The 19,913-nt window shown below is 38.0% G+C and overlaps 1 protein-coding gene across 3 annotated transcripts in view; it reads left to right on the forward strand.

Annotated features, from left to right (window-relative positions):
- The window catches only part of LMBR1 (limb development membrane protein 1), a 76,229-nt gene that overhangs the window by 42,410 nt on the left and 13,906 nt on the right, over nt 1–19,913 (forward strand). For all 3 annotated transcript variants that reach the window (XM_056334928.1, XM_056334927.1, XM_056334929.1), the window contains 10 exons: nt 4,202–4,328; nt 4,759–4,827; nt 7,201–7,265; nt 8,356–8,428; nt 14,820–14,900; nt 15,933–16,009; nt 16,235–16,312; nt 17,188–17,261; nt 17,496–17,586; nt 19,112–19,178. In XM_056334928.1, coding sequence (XP_056190903.1) covers nt 4,202–4,328; nt 4,759–4,827; nt 7,201–7,265; nt 8,356–8,428; nt 14,820–14,900; nt 15,933–16,009; nt 16,235–16,312; nt 17,188–17,261; nt 17,496–17,586; nt 19,112–19,178 — 802 coding nt within the window. The remainder of the gene's footprint in view (nt 1–4,201; nt 4,329–4,758; nt 4,828–7,200; nt 7,266–8,355; nt 8,429–14,819; nt 14,901–15,932; nt 16,010–16,234; nt 16,313–17,187; nt 17,262–17,495; nt 17,587–19,111; nt 19,179–19,913) is intronic.

The following is a 19,913-nucleotide window of genomic DNA, read 5'->3' on the forward strand; positions in this document are numbered from 1 at the left end:
CCCTGTCAGAGCCATTAGAGAAGACTAGATGAAGACTTGGATAACTTAATTTTCCTTCTCGAATAGAATATGGAAAGCTAAAAATACAGAGTATTTTTTTCCCATTTCTCTTTCTTACAGTCAGTTTAGTTTCCATAGGAAACTATGTATGTAAAGCAGTGATCGTAGGAACTCATGAGGCATTTTCTCCTGATAAAGAATTGAACTGGAAAACTGATGTACAAGGTGACTACTCTCTCCTCCTTCCGTTACCTGCCCCAGCACGTGTACATGCATGCACACATGTACACACACCTCACTTGCTGGGTAGGCCATCTTCCTTTGTGTGGTGAAGATTCCCTTTGTTTCCAGTTGCACACTGATGGTGAGGAATCAAAGAACTCTTCCAATTGATTCAAATGCAGTCAACTGTTTTGACACTAAGATTTAGTGCTGTATGACTGCTTCTGCTTGCTTGGTTAGAATGCTAACTTGCAGTAGTCCTATGTACCTATGCTACACGTTTTCTAACATTGCATTTATTTGTTAATTCTGTGCTCAAGACAGATACAGTGGTGTAGACTGCACATGAACAATAAATGTTCTCTCACAAGCTGGTTTGAAATCTCCAGTTTTAGATGGGATTGTTGCAGTTTTTAAAGATGGCAGACTAATGCTCCTTTTCACACACAAAAAAATGTAAGGAGTAAATGGATTCAAAAAGTGCAACCAGTATTATGTGGAATAGAAGTGGCAATATCTTCTGTGCCATGAAGATATGCTGTGACATTTGGTTCATCTAAGAAATGTGAGTAATATAATGGGGCTGTGGGAGAGAAGTGAAATGACTCAAGAAATGTTAAGCCAAAACCAAAATGTCAGTGAAGAGGTTTTTGCTCAGAAAAAGATAATTCAGCATTGAATTTCAACATATATTTGCATAGCTTTGCTTTCATAGTAATCAAATTAAATGTTGCTTGCATTTACCTGGTGGTGTGTGGGTTTTTTGGTTTTTTGGTTTGTGTTTTTTTTTTTTTTTTCCTGTTCTCGGTCAGGAGTATAGATTGTTGTCAGCTCTTAAATTGGTGATGTTCCTAATGGTAATGGTCAAGCTTTGAATTTGTAACAAACAAAACTACCTCCAGCAAAAATAAGAAGTAATAAAGGTGTTTAGGGCTCAGTTTTCACTACCATGTGTGTTGGGTGTGTTTTTGGTTTGTGGTTTTTTTTTTTTTTTTTTTTTTTTTTATTTTGAAATACTGTGAGGGTGCCCTGGGTGCTAGCACAGGCTGTCCAGGCAGGCTGTGGTGTCTCTGTCCTTGGAGATGTAAGAGCCACCTGAGTGTGGTCCTTGGTCACCAGCTGTAGGTGGCCCTGCTTGCGCAGGCTGGATCTCCAGAGGTTCCTGCCAGCCACAGCCATTCTGTGATTCTCCAGAGGTTTTCTCTGTGTGCGCATGGTGGGTAAATTCTGTACCTTTCATTCCTTACAAATAGAAGCTATTTGATAGGTACACTAATGTATGTAAGTATGAACTAATGTGCCTGGAACATTAATGTTTTAATAGGGCAGAGTTTTATGGGTGCCTAATTGAGATTAAGTATTTACCTATATGCTTTAAGCATCTTAATTCTTTTTTTTTTTTTTTTTTTTTTTTTTAATCCTGGACTGTTAAAAGCTACTCATTAGTGCCTGTGACAGAATGTTTCTATCTAGTCACTTCACTGAAGTTCTTAAAAATACTACTATTTTACTATTTTTAAATGATTGTCAGTGTATGAATCTGATAGTCTGTACTGTGTAATATAAAAAATGTTCTGCCCTTGGAGTGAAGTGTCAGTCCTGCTTTTCAGCATGTACATGAGACTGCAGTATTGTTGATGTATCACAGAGGTGTGGAGATAGGTGTAATTAGTGGGAGCCAAAGGAGATTGATAGTTTTTTTTTTTTTTTTGAGAATCAAATATTATTCAAACTAGCATGGAAACAAAAAAAAATGGGAAAGCTCATTAGGCAGCTGACTGATTTTTTTCTAGAGTTTGTGCCAATGGAGCTTTTGGACAAAAGCGGTGGTTACTTTGGAGTACTTACTGTGGTCATTTCCCTTTTTTTGGAAGTAAGTATTATTTGCATTGTCCTAATCTTCAGAGACACTTGCAGTAAAAATGAAAAAATGTTATTTACAGTTGACTATCTCCATCACAGTGTGTACTTATCTGTTTTGACAGTATCGCTACTCCATCCAAGGGAGGAGGACTTGTTGTTTGAGTTACCGTGTAAAATGAAATATTTTCCGGGTTTGTCCAGAAGAATCTGTTGCTGTGAAACTTGAAGTCAGAGAGGCTGAGATTTGTGCGTGTGTCTCATAGTAGGGAAGTAAGGAATCCACTTTCTGTGGCTAAGACTTTCTGAAACCCGGAAGTTAGCTTTATATTTTCCTTGCCTAGGAGAGGAGGGGAGTCTTCAGGGTTTCTGGAGAACTTGAAGCAGATCTCTGTGCATGCATCCTTGAATATTTTAGGTTTTCTTCTAATCCTGTGACTTCCTTCTGTTGTTAAGTGAAGGCTCTGAACCAATGCTCAGTACTTAGTGTAATCTGTTTGTTTCCTGGTAATTTACAGCTAAAGCTCAAAACTTTAATATGAAACTTATGGCTATTTAATCTTCAAATATGTATATTTGGCTTAGATGCTCACGTTCAAAATAAATCATGGAAGACTGAAAGCTGGTTTCTGAGTACTAAACAAATAACACGTTATTTAACTTTTAACAACCTTAAAGCGACTTGTATTATACACAAAATACATTCTAGGAGTAAATCCATATCCTGTCCATGCTACCTTTAATTTGAAATTTGATGTTTAAGATCCTCTGTGGAATTGGACTTAATCTGCCCATTTAAACCTTTAGGGGGATTTTGTGAAGGTCTCTTTTTGTCTGTTTTTCCTTCTTGCTACTTTAGCTGTTCTGCAGAGGACTGATGGCGTGGCGCAGTTGGTGTGCTAGAAGAGATCAGTGCTCCTTGTTAGGATGCTTGAGGTCCTCTTTCATGGTGGGATGCAGCGGTTATGTAGGGAGCATGATTTTCCGGGTGAATGTCGATCATGGAAAGAATATCCTCTTGTGTTAAGCAGTGAGGGAAGAGTTGAGAAAAGTAGCCAAACTATAAAGTAGAACAAACTTTCTGCATTTAACTATAAAGTAGACTTTTCAGTGGAATATGCCCAAGCTGGGGGTTAGCCTGTGAGAAAGAAGAGATTGCGTTTGCTTGTGGAGATGTATACTGGCAAATGAAGAAAAATAAAATTATATGAACAGCAATCTGATGGTCCCTTAATGCATGGATGTCTGAAGAAACTGTCCCAGTAACTGTGTGGCTTGAACTTAGTAAAATTAGTGGTAAAAACACCAGTAGGGAAAAAACCCATGATTTTGTGTGTTATTTGGTATATTTACACTTGCAAGTCTAACGTTCAACTACTAGAGCATTGCTACATTTTTAGACTCGAGCTAATGCTGTGACATACAACCTTGTAGACCTGTGATTTGTGTGTGTTGTAAGCGAGAAGTACATGCTTTGCTCAGCGCGGAGCATGCAGAGAGGGGAGGTAAGGGATGCAGCAGCAGCAGCAGCAGCGCATGGGTAGGCCAAGAGCGAGCAGTACTCCGACAGCACGCTTGAGGGCTCTGAAGACTGAGAGGAATGGTGCAGGAGCAGTTGCAGTTGAAGAATGTATTTTAACTAAATTGGTGCATTGTACCTGCGCAGGGTTTAATGCTTGCTGGGCCATTTGGCTATTTGCCATAATTGGCTTTCCATTCCCTTGATTGGAATCATAGATAAAAATTTGCTAATCCACTTTCTTTGCTGAAAGTATTAGAAAAGTAATCCATCTTTTAAAAATGCTTGAGCAAAATCATACGGTATAAAGAATACTTTATGTAATAATGAGATTAATGAGAACTGTAAGGCATATGCAATTTAAAACAGTTTTCTATGGTTTTAAGGGGAAAAACGCCATCTGGGCACTATAAAGCCATAAGTACTTCCTTTTTTATGCACTGCCTTTAAAATGTGCAACTGTTATGCTTTTGTCTGCATGATAAAATGTGAGTATGTGTGTAGAAAGAAGGAACTGCTGTTTATTTGTAGGTTTGAAAGTATCTGATTTAAAGTTTTTTGGCTGTGTTTTTTCCTCCCTCTCCCCTCTTCTGCCCACAGGGCATCAGAGCACGCATTTTGGAAACCCTTGTAATGCTTATTCTTCTTGCACTGCTTATCCTTGGAATCGTATGGGTGGCTTCAGCACTCATAGACAATGATGCTGCCAGTATGGAGTCTTTGTATGGTATGGAATTCAACAAAACACCACACTGGTTTCATTTTAATTATGGAAATGGATGTTTTGAACTAAGTGCATTTCTAGTAAATGCTCTGTGAGTATTGCACAGGTTGTGAAGAAGCTGTATTAATTTAGTCATTACCATTTTTTCTGTTAAATCCGTTTTTACCATGCTGAGAATTCTGTGCCCATGTGGACATGATGTGTTCTAAAAACAAGTGACTTAAGTGGAATGGAAGTAAAAGCTGAAGATATTTTTCAGGCTGAAGTACTTGGGGGTTTTGTTGCATGATTATTAACTGAGTAATTCTTAATTTATTCTTGGAAATACAGTTGTTTAATCCTGAACACCTAAGAAAAGTTAATTCAGTTGTGTTTGTGACCTAAGTAGCCTATTTGTAATAAGCTAAGGCTGTGCACAATATTTTCGTTACAGACCTCTGGGAATTCTACCTCCCATATTTATATTCCTGTATATCACTGATGGGATGCTTACTACTTCTGTGTAAGTATTTTTGTGATTATTCCAAAAGATGAATGATTTTCTGTTAAAAAAAAAATTAAGAGGCTTTTTAATTGTGAAAATTAAGATTGTGAATGTTAACTGAATTTTGTATTATTATTACGTTTGAATTTAGATGTAAATTTGTTAGGTTTGGGTTCTGAAGTTTGAACAAATGTTACCTTACATTTTCAGGTTTTGAGGAACTTCACGCATTACTCAAAATAATTCCAACTTTTAACTTTTTAAAGCAGGTTTTTAAGAAATAGGGAGTCCATTCTGCAACAGAAAACATAATTATTAAATGAAATGTGTGCAGGAGGTTGGTGATATGGAGAGAAAGGTATTCTGAATATTTAGTTTGTTCTATATTCAGTAAACTGCGCTTCTTCCTTTTTTAATTGAAGACGTTCATATGCAGGTAGAAGTTGGAACACCATGCAATTAGCTTTCTTAATCACAAAACTGGTATCTGGCCAGTCTGGAGGCCAGTTATATGATTGCATATGAAACAAATGCAGTGCAAACCCTAACCTTACAGCAGCTGCTCCTAGCCAGAGTTCAGTCATCCGTGTTTAGGGGAATAAGGAAGATGATGGAAGATCCCACTTGCAATTTCAGCTCCTCCCTGAATATTTTCTAGAAAATTGCCGAGAGGGGAACAGAACATCTCCCTTTCTAGGTTATCATGGTTTCACCTGTTCTCCAGGCTTTGTAGGTTTACAGCTGACACAGGGCTGTCGCTGTGGAGAAAGGATGGGGAATGATAGTTTGAAATGTCCGTAAAACTAAGCAGATCTGTCTGTGAAAGGCGTTGCTCACAGGGACATCAGAGAGTCCCCTTAGGTTCTCTGTATGTGGAGATTCTTAAGTCCAGTTTAATTCAAGGAAGGGGGAGTGAAAAAGATGATTCTGCATGTCTTATGTAGGCTGTTGAAGGGTGAGATTCACAATAGCTGCTGAATGTTTTAATGGAGAAGTTGGCTAACGAACTTCTTACATCTGTCTCACAATTTGTTTCAGCAGAGCTGAAAACACTGTGTGTTCTGGGGCTGTTGTAAACCATACATTAATTGGGATTAAAGGCCATTTTTGGGAAGAGTTAATTGTAACTTACACAAGGACATCACTGAAATTATGTAAGGCCCTCCAAAGGCACTGTGCAGCGGTGGGAAAGGGGTAGGTGCTGGGGTAGAGCTTCAGTAGATCTTCAGCTGGCTTAACTGCTGGAGCAGTGTACGAGTAAGGCTAACTGCAGCGGTGATTTGGAGTACCGCTTCCTTTCCCTGTTCTCCTTTTCCTGCAGGCTTCTCCTGTAGCAGAGGGAGACTAGCCGAAGTTAGCCTTTTGAATACTCTTGTATTTTCCCTGTAATACATAGTAGTGTGAAACACTGGTTAATAAAATAAATGTAATCCTCACTATAAAATCTTGTGTGCTTCTTTTTTTGGCAACACCATTTTACTATAATGGGAACTATAAATGTATACTCATCGGTGCTGTTACACGTTCCTTCCATCTCCTACACACTTCAGTATTTGAAGGCTATTCTCCCTAAATTGTTGAGTTTTACTAATAATCTTCTATTATCGTGGTTTGAGCCTTTCTCCCAACAAGCAGGTATGTACCATACCTGATAACTCTCACAGGCTATGATCAAAAAGGGCCCATTGGTATTTCATAGAAAAGTAGCCTAAGATCTGGTAGCCGAGCCTGCTGTTAACTGAAGTTGCAGTATAACTTAGAGCAAAGCAGCTTCATGATCGCTTGACCTTACAGCTATACCTGTGCCTGTGAAATGTGTCTGAGGTGTTCTCCAGCACTGTGGCCAACTAGTGTCATTCCATCCGCGATATTGCAGTTTGCAGACGGTGGCTGCGCACGTATTGCCTCACGGTAATGGTGCCTGGAGTGCGTGAAATCCAGAACTGCGCCTGAGAATGGTTTGGGAAAGTGCAAACTGGCCCAGGGCAAATCATGCCAGGGATAGTTCTAGCAATTTACTGGTGCAGGCAGTCAAGTCTTACTGCCCAGGAATGTTTCCTGGCACTGCTGAATTCACTAGTGCAGGCATAGCCTCTGGTGCCACATGCTTTGAATAAATAATTACCTGAGCAAGTTTAAGAGATCTTGATTATGTGATGATCCTTGTTGACAAAAAAATCAGTTATGCTCTTGGAGGGGGAGAGATGCTTGTCTCGTTCAAAATTCACATGATAACAACATGTTTTAAAGTTCATATTGGAGTTTTAAAGCTTTTTCAGTTCTTTTCAACACTGTGCTTGGTTATATGTGGAATAGCACTTTGAATATCCAAATAAAAATTGGTCTTTGACTTACAAATCACTGTTTTGTATAATCTTTCTTCCTCTGCAGTATGCACGCCCGTGGGACTTTCACGGATGTTTACAGTAATGGGTCAGTTGCTGGTGAAGCCAACAGTAAGTGTTATACAGATCTGTCCTCATGTGCTGTCAGAGGGCAGAATGCCATTAGGGAACTTTTTTCTGGAATGCCTACACTTCTACTTAATTCTGCACTTCTACTTAATTCTCTATTCAGTTTATTAGGGTTTCTATAGTCAATATTTGTGTACTTGTTTAAATTTCTCATAGAGTACAAAAGCCTGTTTTTTCCACAGAAAAATCTTTGGGTTTTTAAAATAGTATGGACTTCCTCTGATTTTCCGATTTGCAAAACTGTTAGTAATATTAATATTAGTCAGCATTGCCTATTATGTCTGTTTTGCAAATGACTGAAAAGTGCAGGCTTGTTCTGAGGTCAGGAGCAAAGGATACAAGACCACACCAAGGCTGGACTGCCAGAAGGGTACCTGGGGGTACACTTAGATGGGTGAAATGTAGGTAGTTGGCATCTGTAAGAACTTCTTACACGTAGATACTCTGCTGTTCTTGGACTGAATGCTGTGAGGGAAGGGAAAAGCTTGTACTGTGTGCAAGTGCTCTGGTGACTTCGATGTCATGTTTCTTAGTTTGCGTTTGCTAAAATTTGGGTGCACTCCTTTTCATTTGTCAGTTCAACCCTGCAAATACAAAGAAAATATACACTGTTTTGCTATCTGTAAGCTTTAAACTCAAAACAGCTAATAGTAAGGTAAACAGGCTTAAATTTATTTGGTTTCAGCAGTCACTTTTTAATATACTTTTTCAAAATCTGCAGTTATTTTTGTTTAAATAAAATTGAGTGTGGATGTCGATAGGTTGATATGATTTGAATATAGGTCCAGCGTACTGCCTCTTCCCCTGTTCTGTAAGTCTCTTTAGATTGAAACTGAATATAAGAGCTTTAACCTGAAATGAAAACTTTACAGAAAGTTTGCTTACAGTAAATAATCCATAGCGGAATGGAATAACCTTTTGTGGAGTATATTTGTATCAGCATTGTAAAGTTGTAGACTACATATTTAAGACATAGGTTACTAAAACTAAATGAACCTGACTAGATTAGTGCAGTTGGAAAAACAAATTACTTTGATACTCAGTGAGTTCATGTTTCTGTTTCCAAATACAGATCCTCGAAGACCTAGATGAGCAGATGTATATCATCACTTTAGAGGAGGAAGCGATTCAGAGGCGGCTTAATGGTATGGTTGTTCTGATAGTGCTTCAAATACTGTATTGAGAATAGAGTGGTTCTGGTCAGGATTATTGATCTCACTGTTACATAGCCTCTTCTCTCAAAATAGAAAATTTCAACGTCTTGGGGTGTGTGTAACAAGCATTACAAGCTAACATTTCGTTGCTCACTGTGGTGTTCAAGATTGGCTCGCGCGCGTGTGTGTGGTTTGCTTTGGTTTTGTTTTTAGCATGTTCATCAGCTCTAATATGTGAATATTCTGAGCCTAAGAAAGCAAATTGAGTAGTTGACCAGACCCACCACCCTTACTGCAAAATAGTTTGGATTGGTAAATGACTGTATTTTAACCTTGTCTGAAGAACAATGAACTTAGATTAGCAAGAGGCTCAACTTCCTGCATAATGGGGTTTTTTATTCAGAGGATTTTTTTCTGTTTCAGTTCATTATATTTAGAATCTTAGGTAATAATTCATTAAACATTGGAGCAGTCCTTTATATTCTAGGAGCTATTTGGTAGATTTAATAATTTGAAATCTGTTAATGAACAATCAAAATGAATAATTGTACAAATGTTTTAGACATCTTGTATTTAGTATTAAATTTTTGCACTTCTTGATAAGGTATTTCTGTTCTGAAGAGTTTCAAAAGCAGTATGAAGGTTTGGCTTCTAAGAGAACGAGTGTTGCAGCATGGCAGGCACCAATTACAGAAAATGTATCGATTCTATAAACCTGGAAATCATGTTGCAGAAATTCTCTTCTGAATTGCTTTGGAGAAGCCATCCATCCACTATTTATACAATTGCTTCAGGTTGGAAACCCAAAGAATATTAATGTCATGACACATCCATTGTTGTGTTGTCTTATGACTGACTTTAGCCTTAATTTTTTAAATTTTCTGCCTTTCTCTCTTGGTCTTCAGTCTTCTGTCATACGTCTCAATCTCTCCTTCTTTCAAGTCTCAGTAAGTCCCCTTTCAAAGTTGCTTGGTCAGGGAAAATATCTTTGATAACAGTAGATCATTGTGGTTCTCTTTATTTCCAGCATTTAAAATTTGTGAAGGAGTAATGACAACTTTGTGCTAAAATCAGCCATGGTTTCAGTTTAAAAGTGACGTTCACCTTTGCTGTTTTGGAAGCTTAGGTTTTTATACTGACATGCATGCATATATATATATATATATATAATATGCTTTTACACAGACAAGCAAAAAGGTGCATGCAGTGGATGTCTTTGAAGCTGTGATGGGGTAATTATAATTGTTCTGTGTGTTTGATGTTAGCTAGCAACTGTAAAATATTTGTTGCTGAATATTTTATGTTGTCATGGTGATTGTGCTTATGCACAAGGAAAAGCGATACAGAAGAATGACCCAGTGTTATTCAGGTATCTATTAGACGTAGTTCAGAGTAGTTTCCACTATTTAAGTAGAGAATGTGATTGTTTAGGTGCCGAGTGTCTGCTGTTTTTCTGCATAGAAGTCTATGTGACAGTTGTTTATATTGCAGTTCAGCAATATCCCTCGTGAGATGGACTTAGCCTGTTTGTAGGCATCTACTAATTAATTGGATCTGGATTTAGGATGTGTGCAGGTAGCTCCCCTTACCGCTAGCCAAAAGAATGGATTCTCTTTCAGCGAATCGGTTAGTATGCAACGTAACGTGGAACTGCAACCCACCCATGTTCCACAGAGCTCTCACCAGCCTACTCTTAAGAGGTGAAAGACGTGGGGCTTAAATGTCCTTTGACAGGAGAGGGAACGGAATTCTTCTGTTTCACGTGGTGAGGGAATGGTATGGAACCACCAGCTGAAGGAATGCTCGAAAACCCACAGTTTGGTGTACAGAGGAAATTAATGGACAAGCTGTAAAGTAAATCTAAACTTGGATGTAGCATGTAGGTGGCAGGCAGTATGTTCTATGCTCAAGAAGGTACTCTGCAAGATTTTTGTGAGTAATTAATTAAGTATTGTTCTCACTTTTGTGGCAAGCATACAGAGCTTTATATTCTCTGCCAGAAGTCTTCCTAATAAATATGAATTATGGCAGAAAAATAGATAGCATTTTTGCCAGAACTATGAAGACTCATGCTTATCATGCTCATTGCCTTCTTAAAAAATGTTTACAAATGGAGGTGTGGTGCTAATCACATCAATAAATGTAGTGCTGTGATGTCAGAGGCCATAGTCTGTGACTTAACACAGAGATTGGGTAAGGATTTTTGTTGCTGTATCCGTGCTGGTGTATTGGGCTGCACGCTCCCTGGGCCATGGCTGTTGCATCTCTTCCACGGTTGTGGTAGAGGAAATGCATGTGCTCCAGCAACCCTGCTGGACAGTTTTGCAGAAAAGTGTTCTGATGTATATACTCCATTTAAATATATAACCAAAGAGTTGAATTTTTATTAAAACTGAAGAGAACCAAACCATAGGCTTAAGCAATACTTAGTGATTGTCAATGCTGACATTTTTGGTTTTGGTGTTTTGTTTGCTGTTTGGCTGTGGGGTTTTTTTTGTTTGTTTTTTGGGTTTTTTTTAGAACAATTATTATCACACTCTTAGCATTGCTTTGCCATGTTCTAATTAATGTTTTCTGAGACAGTGTCTGGACGTAGGAAGGGGGTAACATGAATCACTGTTTCCACTGAATAGGTTGTGTAAAGCTTCAGCTTTCAGAGGAGGAAGAACATTTAGCTGTGTGAGCTGATGCTGTTTTTGATTCCTATAGATGTAACTGTTGTGGTGGTGATGCAATTGATGAGAGTATTCTGTAAAGCTCTTCATACGTGAAAACAAATCTACCTGTGAAACTGCATATCTTTTTGGTGGAAACTAATTCTCTTCCTTCTCAGATGGTCTACAGTGTATAACTGAAAATCAGAGGAGGGGGGAGGGGAAAGTTTGATCCTGTTATCTACCCTAGTATTTTTATCTATTGAAGAGATACTGGGCTTTGGGAAAATGTTTGTTTCCAGTGTATTATATTTCAGTACCCACATCACTCCTACAGTTAAAGAATAAAGCTGGGACTTTTTTATATTAAAAGAAAAAAGTTGCCTTCAGCTATTAGTTTTCCTGAATCCAAAGAGACGGGTGGGGTAGGATCAAAAATACTTACTTGATCAAAGTTATTGGCTCTGAAGGTATCCTTACCTATGTAAGAAAGATGAAAGGTGTTGTTTTTATTGCACGCTAGTAACAGTGTAATTTTGAACTAATTGGTGTTGAACTGCCAATCACCTAGGGGGAATGCAAATAGATACTCTTACAATTTCCTTTGAGGTACTGAAGTCTTATGTTGGGGCTGGAAGAAAAACAGAATAATACCGTTAAATTGACCTTAAATGAGCTGCTTTGTGGCTTTCTTGGAGAATCCCTTCTAACTTTTCATTGCTAGTCCAAACTAGTCTCGTCTACCGATTTGATTTATTGGCTAGACAGCGCTGACATTGAACTTTGTGCGTGTTTGAAATAAAGCTAATGTTATAGAGCTTTTAAGAATTTAGCTGCATCCTTTTCAAATACTCTTTTGACTGATCTGAAACGCTGCCTTCCCCTCTCATAAAATATCTTTTTGTGTAGTGACCTGTTGTTTGCTAATATTTTTAAGGAGGAACTACAATAGCACTTAAATGTGATTCAGAATTTCTACTGAAGTGTCTCTTAGAGACCTAATGTGATCACGTTGACTTTGTTGGAAAGACTCCTGTGAATGAATATCAGTGTTTTGAGCTCTGGATTTTTATACTGGGGGGGGGAAACAACATATATCTTAAATAAAGCTTTTCCTAGAGACCCTTAAATCAATTATCACAGAATCATTTAGGTTGGAAAAGACCTTTGAGATCATCGCATCCAACCGTGAACCCAGGACTGCCAAGTCCATCACTAAACCAGGTCCCCAAGCACCCCCTCTATGTGTTTTTTAAACACCTTCAGGGATGGTGATTCCACCACTCCCCTGGGCAGCCTGTTCCCATGCTCGACAACCCTTCAGTGAAGAAATTTTCCCTAATATCCAATCTGAAACTCCCCTGGCAGAACTTGAGCCTGTTTCCTCTTGTCCTGTTGCCAGTTACCTGGGAGAAGAGACTGACACCCACCAAATTATGGAGGAGAAGAAGAAAATGTCATATGTTAACTTGAATTTTCTTTCTTTTTCAACTGCTTCCAGTAAAGTTCTTGAGACTTTTCCACTGATCTCTATAGCTATCCTTTTTCTCAACTCATAGTAATTAGTCATTCCATAAAACAGATGTTTTAGACTTTTTTTCAGAGGGAATGCATCAGTGCAAAAGCTTATTTTTATAATGATAATTAGATATGCTTTTTTTTAAAACGACTTTTTCTCAAAACCTGTGTATTATGATTACTTATTTAAAAGACACTGAGATATTAAGCTGATACTCATATTGCAGGTACTTCAAGTGAACAGTTATTACAAAACAGCATTTGTAGGTCTTACTGGTTTAGTCCTGGGATTTGAGATATTTATGTATTTGTACCACATACACATCATGTCACTGATAACAGAGGTAAATGTTTAGGCATAGCACAAAGACTGTGTGTTACATGCAAAAATGTGTCTGGAAGAAGCATGGAATTAAATATTCAAAATTAATTTTTTCAACAGTTGGATGTCTCACCGGTAATTCGCATAGAAAAAAAAAATCAGTATTAATACTCTGAAATAAAAAGAGTAAAAGTTAAAAAAAAAAAATGCGATCCCAGAAATACGTGTGTATTTCTTGGCTTTCAGATAGGACATCACTGTGCTGGAATATGGAGAATGCGCAGACTGGATGGGCTTAGAAATATACCTTCTTATCTTGTGCTGAGATTGCTGGGTGGATGAACAGACAACAGAAAATAAGGGAATGATGAGACTGGGCTATAAAGTAGCGTCAGTGTGCCAGTAACCTAAGTGCTACTTAGTTTTTGTAGGCAAATGATCACGATACGGGATAAAAGCCCGGACAAGGCTATTAGTCTCATAGAAATTTATTAGGGAGTGTTTAAAAAAGGTCCCTGGAGTGTGGTGCTGTTAGAGGTTAGCCTGCATCCAGAGGTGAGGCCGAGGGTAGGGAACGACCAGCAGGCGAAGGGTGCCAGTGTAAAGAAAGAAAGAAGGTGACAGAGGGGACTTCGGGTTTATTAAGACCTTGGCGCTACCATGGTGTGTTTTTGCAGAGTGAGGTTGGCCTGGAATAGACAGGGAAAATGAGCCCTCTTGATTTATTTTCAAGTGAGATTACTCAGAAATAAAAGGGATGAGAGTGAGGCAAAGATGAGTGGAGAGTTTCTCTAACTTAATCCGGGAAGAGTAGTTCCCGTTTGTGATAGCAAAGAGTAAAAGCTAAAGTAGAAATGATGAGATGATAACTGAGATAGCAGCTCTCCAGTCAGCATTTCAGAGCTGTATCATTGAACACTGTGCAGTGTTTATAGAGGAACTGGAATCAAGGGAAGAAACCACAGTGTGCTTGCACTGGGAAAGGTGGGAGGTTGCGAGAGAGCGGGAGGTGGAAGAGAAAAAGGATGGAGAGGGAAAATGGGCTGGATTTCCTAGAGCCTGTGTAGGGGTAAGAGGAAGGGTTGCTGAGCGACTTTAGGCAGAGATTTAGCAAGAGAGAGAGGAACTAAGATCGTGGTTGTCGGTTTTCAGCTGGTGTAGAGGAGAGAATTTGAGGAATTGCACAACAGTGACACACACATGCTGTAACCTGTATAAAGGAAAATGAAAGAATATGGTTTCAGGGGTGGTTGTGAGGAAGGTGGGATTATGGTTGTCAGAGACACAGAGAGATTGACCAAATCAGGCAAACTTTACATGAGCAGAAGAGGTGTCAACAAGCAGGTCAGCAGTATGGAAACTGAGTTTGCTGGGTAAAAAGGATTGGGGAAAGCTGCAACTGGAGATCTGGCTATCAGCTTGCTTAGTTTGGAGGCAAAGGACCACTTGTCTTTAAGTTGCTAAATAATAATGCCCTTGAAGGGCATCCAGAGAATTTGTTACATCTTGATATATGAATTGTATAGAGGTACAAGACTGAGGCATCTGTGTCAGGCTGCCACACGGTAACTGGGTTTTGGACCTGTGTGACAGTTCAGCAGTAGCTGTTCTCTCGGTTCTTGCAGCAGCTGGTCGGCAGCGTAGGCAGCGGTCCCAGCAGGTCACGCTGCGAAACCTCGGATGTGTTGGACTCTTCCGGTTAGACAGAATTGGAAGGTCCTTGTCTGAGACTCTGTTTTTTGAAAAGTGGTTGAAGAGTCTCAAACATCTGCAGTTTAAAGCCACGCGTGTTAATGTGATGCTTCCTAAATCTGAATCGTCGTGGTGTGTCTTACAGTGCTATAGTTAGTCTCACTCAAAAGAAAACACTGTCGTCTTCTTTTAAAAGGTACATCTTCCACGGTGGAATGCCAGATGGTAGAGTTGGAACGGGAGCTTGAAAAAGTGAAAAGCAAGAAAACGAATCTAGGTAATAAACTTCTTTCTACTGCTTCATGTGGATTGCAGTTTAATAAATGCACATAAGACACTGTGTTTAGCTCGTAGCAGTCGATGGATTCCACTTTGTTCTTAAACAGATGTGTCCATTTCCAGTACTCCTAAATTGTGAGTTTCTCCAGATACATTACATGGAGTCATTGTGTCCCTCTAACAAATTTAAGTAAGGAGTCTAATGTAGATCTTATTTTTAACATAATTGAAGAGAAATTGTAATGCTCTTGACTTCCTTGCATGGAGCTCAACAGCACGGTCTTTTCGTATATGATGATATGATTATTTGGGATGATCTAAGACATTACTTTCCTCTCTGTTTTTGAATTATTTCTGTAAAAGTCAAATTGTGTTTAAGAACAGTAAGATAATTCTCAGCAGGTTTGTTCTTTTATAACTAAAAAGTAATACTTCTGGTAATGGTAACCACTCAGCAGGAGTCAGCTTACTTACTCAAAGGCTTGAGGGATTTTTGCATGTATCAACATGTTATGTGCAAAACTAAGACTGGTAACAAAAAGTTTTGGGGTGTTCTTTTTAGACGTACTAGTGAAGTCTGGTGAGTTAGTCGTGTCTTTCTTGCTTTATGTTTTAAAAGGAAAATACTGTTTAAATATTTGAAATTCTGTTCAGTCCCTTTAGGACACATTAAAATAGACATCCGAACAGCATATTTTAAAAGTAATTATATTTAAAACTTTTCAGAACTGCTGTATGCCAGAGGAAAAAAAAAGTTCTGGTGAAACAAGCCTGTAAACAAGAAAGAAGGATCTGCTTCTCTATCTCCCCAGCCTTTCTCTGAAGAGACTTCATATTTTTGGCGTTGCTTTGTACAGCTCTTTAGGGTGGATGTTTTTGTGAACCAGTTGGTGTTGGTTCAGGATAAGATTTTGTTGGGATAACTTTTGTTACCTATAGCTATAACAAGAACTTACACAGATAGCTAAATGACTCGTTTTATTCTAAGGTGATTTACGGTATTAAGCTTCTGTTTTTCTCTTCTGAACAGAACGGAAGAAAAAAGCTTCTGCTTGGGAAAGGAATTTAGTGTATCCAGCTGTTATGATATTGCTACTGATTGAGACGGTAAGAATTTTGCCCCCCTTCCAAGAAAAATTATAAGGAATTTTTCAGTCACTTGGGGGAATAATTTTAACATTTTTGAATGGTGTGTTTAAGCAACAAATTTGATATTCTTTTCTTGACCGTTTTAAAAAAACTTAACATTATGAAATCTGGTGGGGATAAACATACAAATTTAAAAAATGTGGGATACTTGTAAATAACGCAACTGTTTCTACTTTTTTATAGTCCATCTCAGTCCTCTTAGTTGCTCTCAACATTCTTTACCTATTGGTTGATGAGACTGCAATGCCAAAGGGATCAGGGGTAAAGTAAACATCTCTTATGAATTTTATAACTTCAGTAAAGCTTTGGAGCCCTTACAAAATCGCAAGTGAGAACTTCTGCTTTAATAACATTGAAACTAATGTGCCTCAGCCTTGACTTTGCTTCTAGGTTTCAGTCCTGTGCACACATAAACATTTGTTACATGTCCTGTTACAGCGAGTTCTTAATAAAACTAGTCCAGAATCTTTTTTCAAGATATGGTGATTCAGTAAATCAGTAATCTGGAGTTTGCATTTTACTCATGTCTCCTACTTTTGTATGGACTAGAAATCTTCAATTTAAGAAAATATGTTAAAAGCCAATATGAAAAGCCTGTCTCGGTTTGTGTTCCTCTTAGAAAACATGACATTTTTTTTCTTTTATTATAAAAGTAGTTCAAGAAAGAACAGCACATTGAGTAGCAGTGTCTTTAACCATGAGGGCGTGTTTTTGTTAACTTGGCAATGCTTTCCCCTGCATGTAGCTGTATATGAGCTTGCAGAGCTATAAAAGGTTTTTAGTGATGATGTCCGCTCTGTCTGTAGTATTGCGAACAACTGGAAGTGTCATCTTCTGAGACATTTTAGTTTCCAAAGTAATGAGTAGAGCATGTATAAAATGCAGCATGGTGGGTAGATGCAGCATACATAAAATGTGAGTAGGAATACACTTCACTCCAGTTTGAAAGCTAGCTGATGTAGTTGCATAGGGTGGGAGACCTGCATGTTAGAAAATCAGAATGCCCCTTAAATACTGAATTGAGAAAAGGCTGTATTTCATGTAAGATGTTAGGTTTTTTAGTCCTGGTAGAAATCAACTTTATGAACAGTTGCGTGTACCTTACTAAATGATGCAAAGTGTTTTTCTCCTTGTAGGGGCCTGGAATAGGAAATGCCTCTCTATCCACCTTTGGTTTTGTGGGAGCAGCACTTGAAATCATTCTGATTTTGTATCCTTTCTTTAAGAATTCTGTCTGTTAACAAGTATTCTGTCTAGTTTTCTGGGACACTGGTTATTTACTAAGACACTTGCCTGCAGAGAAGAAAGAGATGGGTCAGTCCTTCTCAAGCACTCGAAGTGTTTTTGTTTTTTTTTCTTTGGTTCTTAAGACTTTTAGGAGACTGCTGAGAACCTGAGTGAAACTCGCATTCCTTGGAGGTTCCTTTTTCCTTGATTCTCACAGCTATCTTATGGTATCCTCTGTCGTCGGCTTCTACAGTCTTCGGTTTTTTGAAAATTTCACTCCCAGGAAGGATGACACAACTATGACAAAGGTAAGGTAAAGTCTGTGTTGGTGATGGCCCCCTCCTGTCTTTCTTGCCACCCAAGACAAACTGACTCTTTTAGTTAGTAATTGCCCTGAATGGCTCATTTGCAGTGATCAGTATTTGTTTGTAAGCTGCGTAAATGCAAACTGGAAGATTTTCAAAATGCTGAATGAGTGGGAAAAAGGATGTGCTCTGTTTAGTTTGGATGGCATCCATTCACTTGTAAAAAGCCGGGAGTAGCAGAGCTTGTTAACTAGCTATAGAAAAGCTAGTGAAAGAACTTTTTTCAAAGGAAACGTATTGCTAATGAGTAACTTTGATTGTGCTAACTGTACTTCAGGGAGCTTGTTTGAAATCTGAAGAACTTGGTTGCTAGAAGTAATACAGACAAAGTAATACAAATTTGAATAATTAAACTAAGACTGAGGAGGTCTATTCAAGCAACGGTTTTGCAGTCTGAGGCTAATTTGACTTTCTACAATTTAGCACTGGCTTCAGAATAACGAGTGCTGTTACCCAAGGCTGAGGAACATGCTTAGGTTTTTGGCAAAATATTCCCACAGCTGACAAGGGGAGGTGATTGGTAACCAGGGAACAGATGCTGAATTTAATTAATTATTTTTTTCAATGTGTTTCATTGTGTGTTGTGGGATTTGTTTGTTTGTTGGTTTGCTTAGTTTTTTAAGGTAATGGATAAAGACATTTTTACCATAAAATGTTGAAAGTGAGAAAGTAGGTAAACACACAACACGGTTATAGTAAATAAGTAGTAGGGAGTTGGAATGTCCTTAATGTTTCCTATTGATTGTTTACAGTACTGCAGGAATAGTGTAGAATTAAATCGTGAATGCACAACTGTCTACTTACTTTGAAGAAGTTTTTTGTGTTTTTTTCTTTTGGATTCTGATAGAATTAGAGCTGAAGAAAGTGATCCCTTGTGAGAGAAAGTTTCAATTACTCTTTATAAAGGCTTCACAAACTAGAGTAAAATCGAACAGCTGTGAATTTTTTCGTACTATTTAAAGTAGTCAACAGGCATTCAACTGAAAGGAAGCTCTTTGTTGTAATTTTTTAAATAATGCTAATCCTGCAAGCAGTTACATACAAAGCTTAAGCTGATGTATCAGTCATCTATTCTAAGCCTATGGAATGGTTCTTTTTATAAAAGTTTGCAGGAACTAAGTAAACAGTTGATGCTTTGCAACATGGCAGTTTTGAATTATTTTGAATCTAAGCGTACATAACACTGATTACAAGCAGATGATTACATATTTGCTTTTGTTTTTAACTCGTCTCTTGGATCATCTTCATCTTGTGAAACGCTGTATGGAGAAATGTGACAGAAGTAAGCAAGACTAAGTATGCTATTGTAAGTTTCTTTAGGTTCAGTTTGGAGAATGTAACTTCCAGGAATTCTTTTTCATCTTGACTACTGGTTTTAGTTTTCCGTTGTTTTGTGTGGTTTGGTTGTGTTTTTTGCCCTTCAGCAATCCTCTGTATAATTTAAATGCTGTTTGTCATTTTCAAACAGATCATTGGAAACTGTGTCTCTATCTTGGTGCTGAGCTCTGCTTTGCCAGTGATGTCAAGAACACTGGGTAAGTGAAATGGGAGTATAACACATTGTAATAAAGGATGTTTAATTGGGTTAAAAAACAAGAAGAAAGAACAGCCAGTAGCTGTAGCCTTCGTAATATGTATTTAATTTGCCACCACTTTCAATAAAAAGAGCATATATGTGTGGTCTTCTTTTTTTGCCCCAACATGAGCCATTGAACATACATTCTATGTACATGAACTGCAGAACATACATGCTAAAAAAAAGATGCTAAGCATTTTCTAGAGAGTAGATTATTTAAAAAGGTAGGTCAGATTTAAAACTTAAAACAGGAGATGGTGTGAAGAGTAGATACAGAGACTGCTTGTTCAGTAGTGTAAAACAGTTTCATGTTCACTGCGAAATTACAGTGCTCAGTTTTTGTGGAAAAACTACGTTTGGGGATTTCAGTATAAAATCTGAGTGCAAATGTCTTTTTATAAAGTTAATGAATCTTAATAAATTAAGATTTATATCAGAAATGATACCAGGCTGCGCTCATTTTCCCTGAAATAATCTGCTTGCATTCTTTGTTACTTCAGTTTTCAAGTATAAAAATTCGTAGCCCAGCCTAGTAGAACTGAAGCAGTTCTGATTTTATTGTTAAGAACTGGCAGTAGCATTTGAAGTGGAAAAACTGTTTTAACCAGTTGGAAAGAGAAGATATTTTGTATCTTCACTTTGTTTAATTAGGTAATCATCAGCTTGAATTCTTGAAGTTAGATTGCAAGGCTAT

This window comes from Falco biarmicus, chromosome 4 (assembly GCF_023638135.1).
Source record: "Falco biarmicus isolate bFalBia1 chromosome 4, bFalBia1.pri, whole genome shotgun sequence".
Classification (NCBI taxonomy): domain Eukaryota; kingdom Metazoa; phylum Chordata; class Aves; order Falconiformes; family Falconidae; genus Falco; species Falco biarmicus.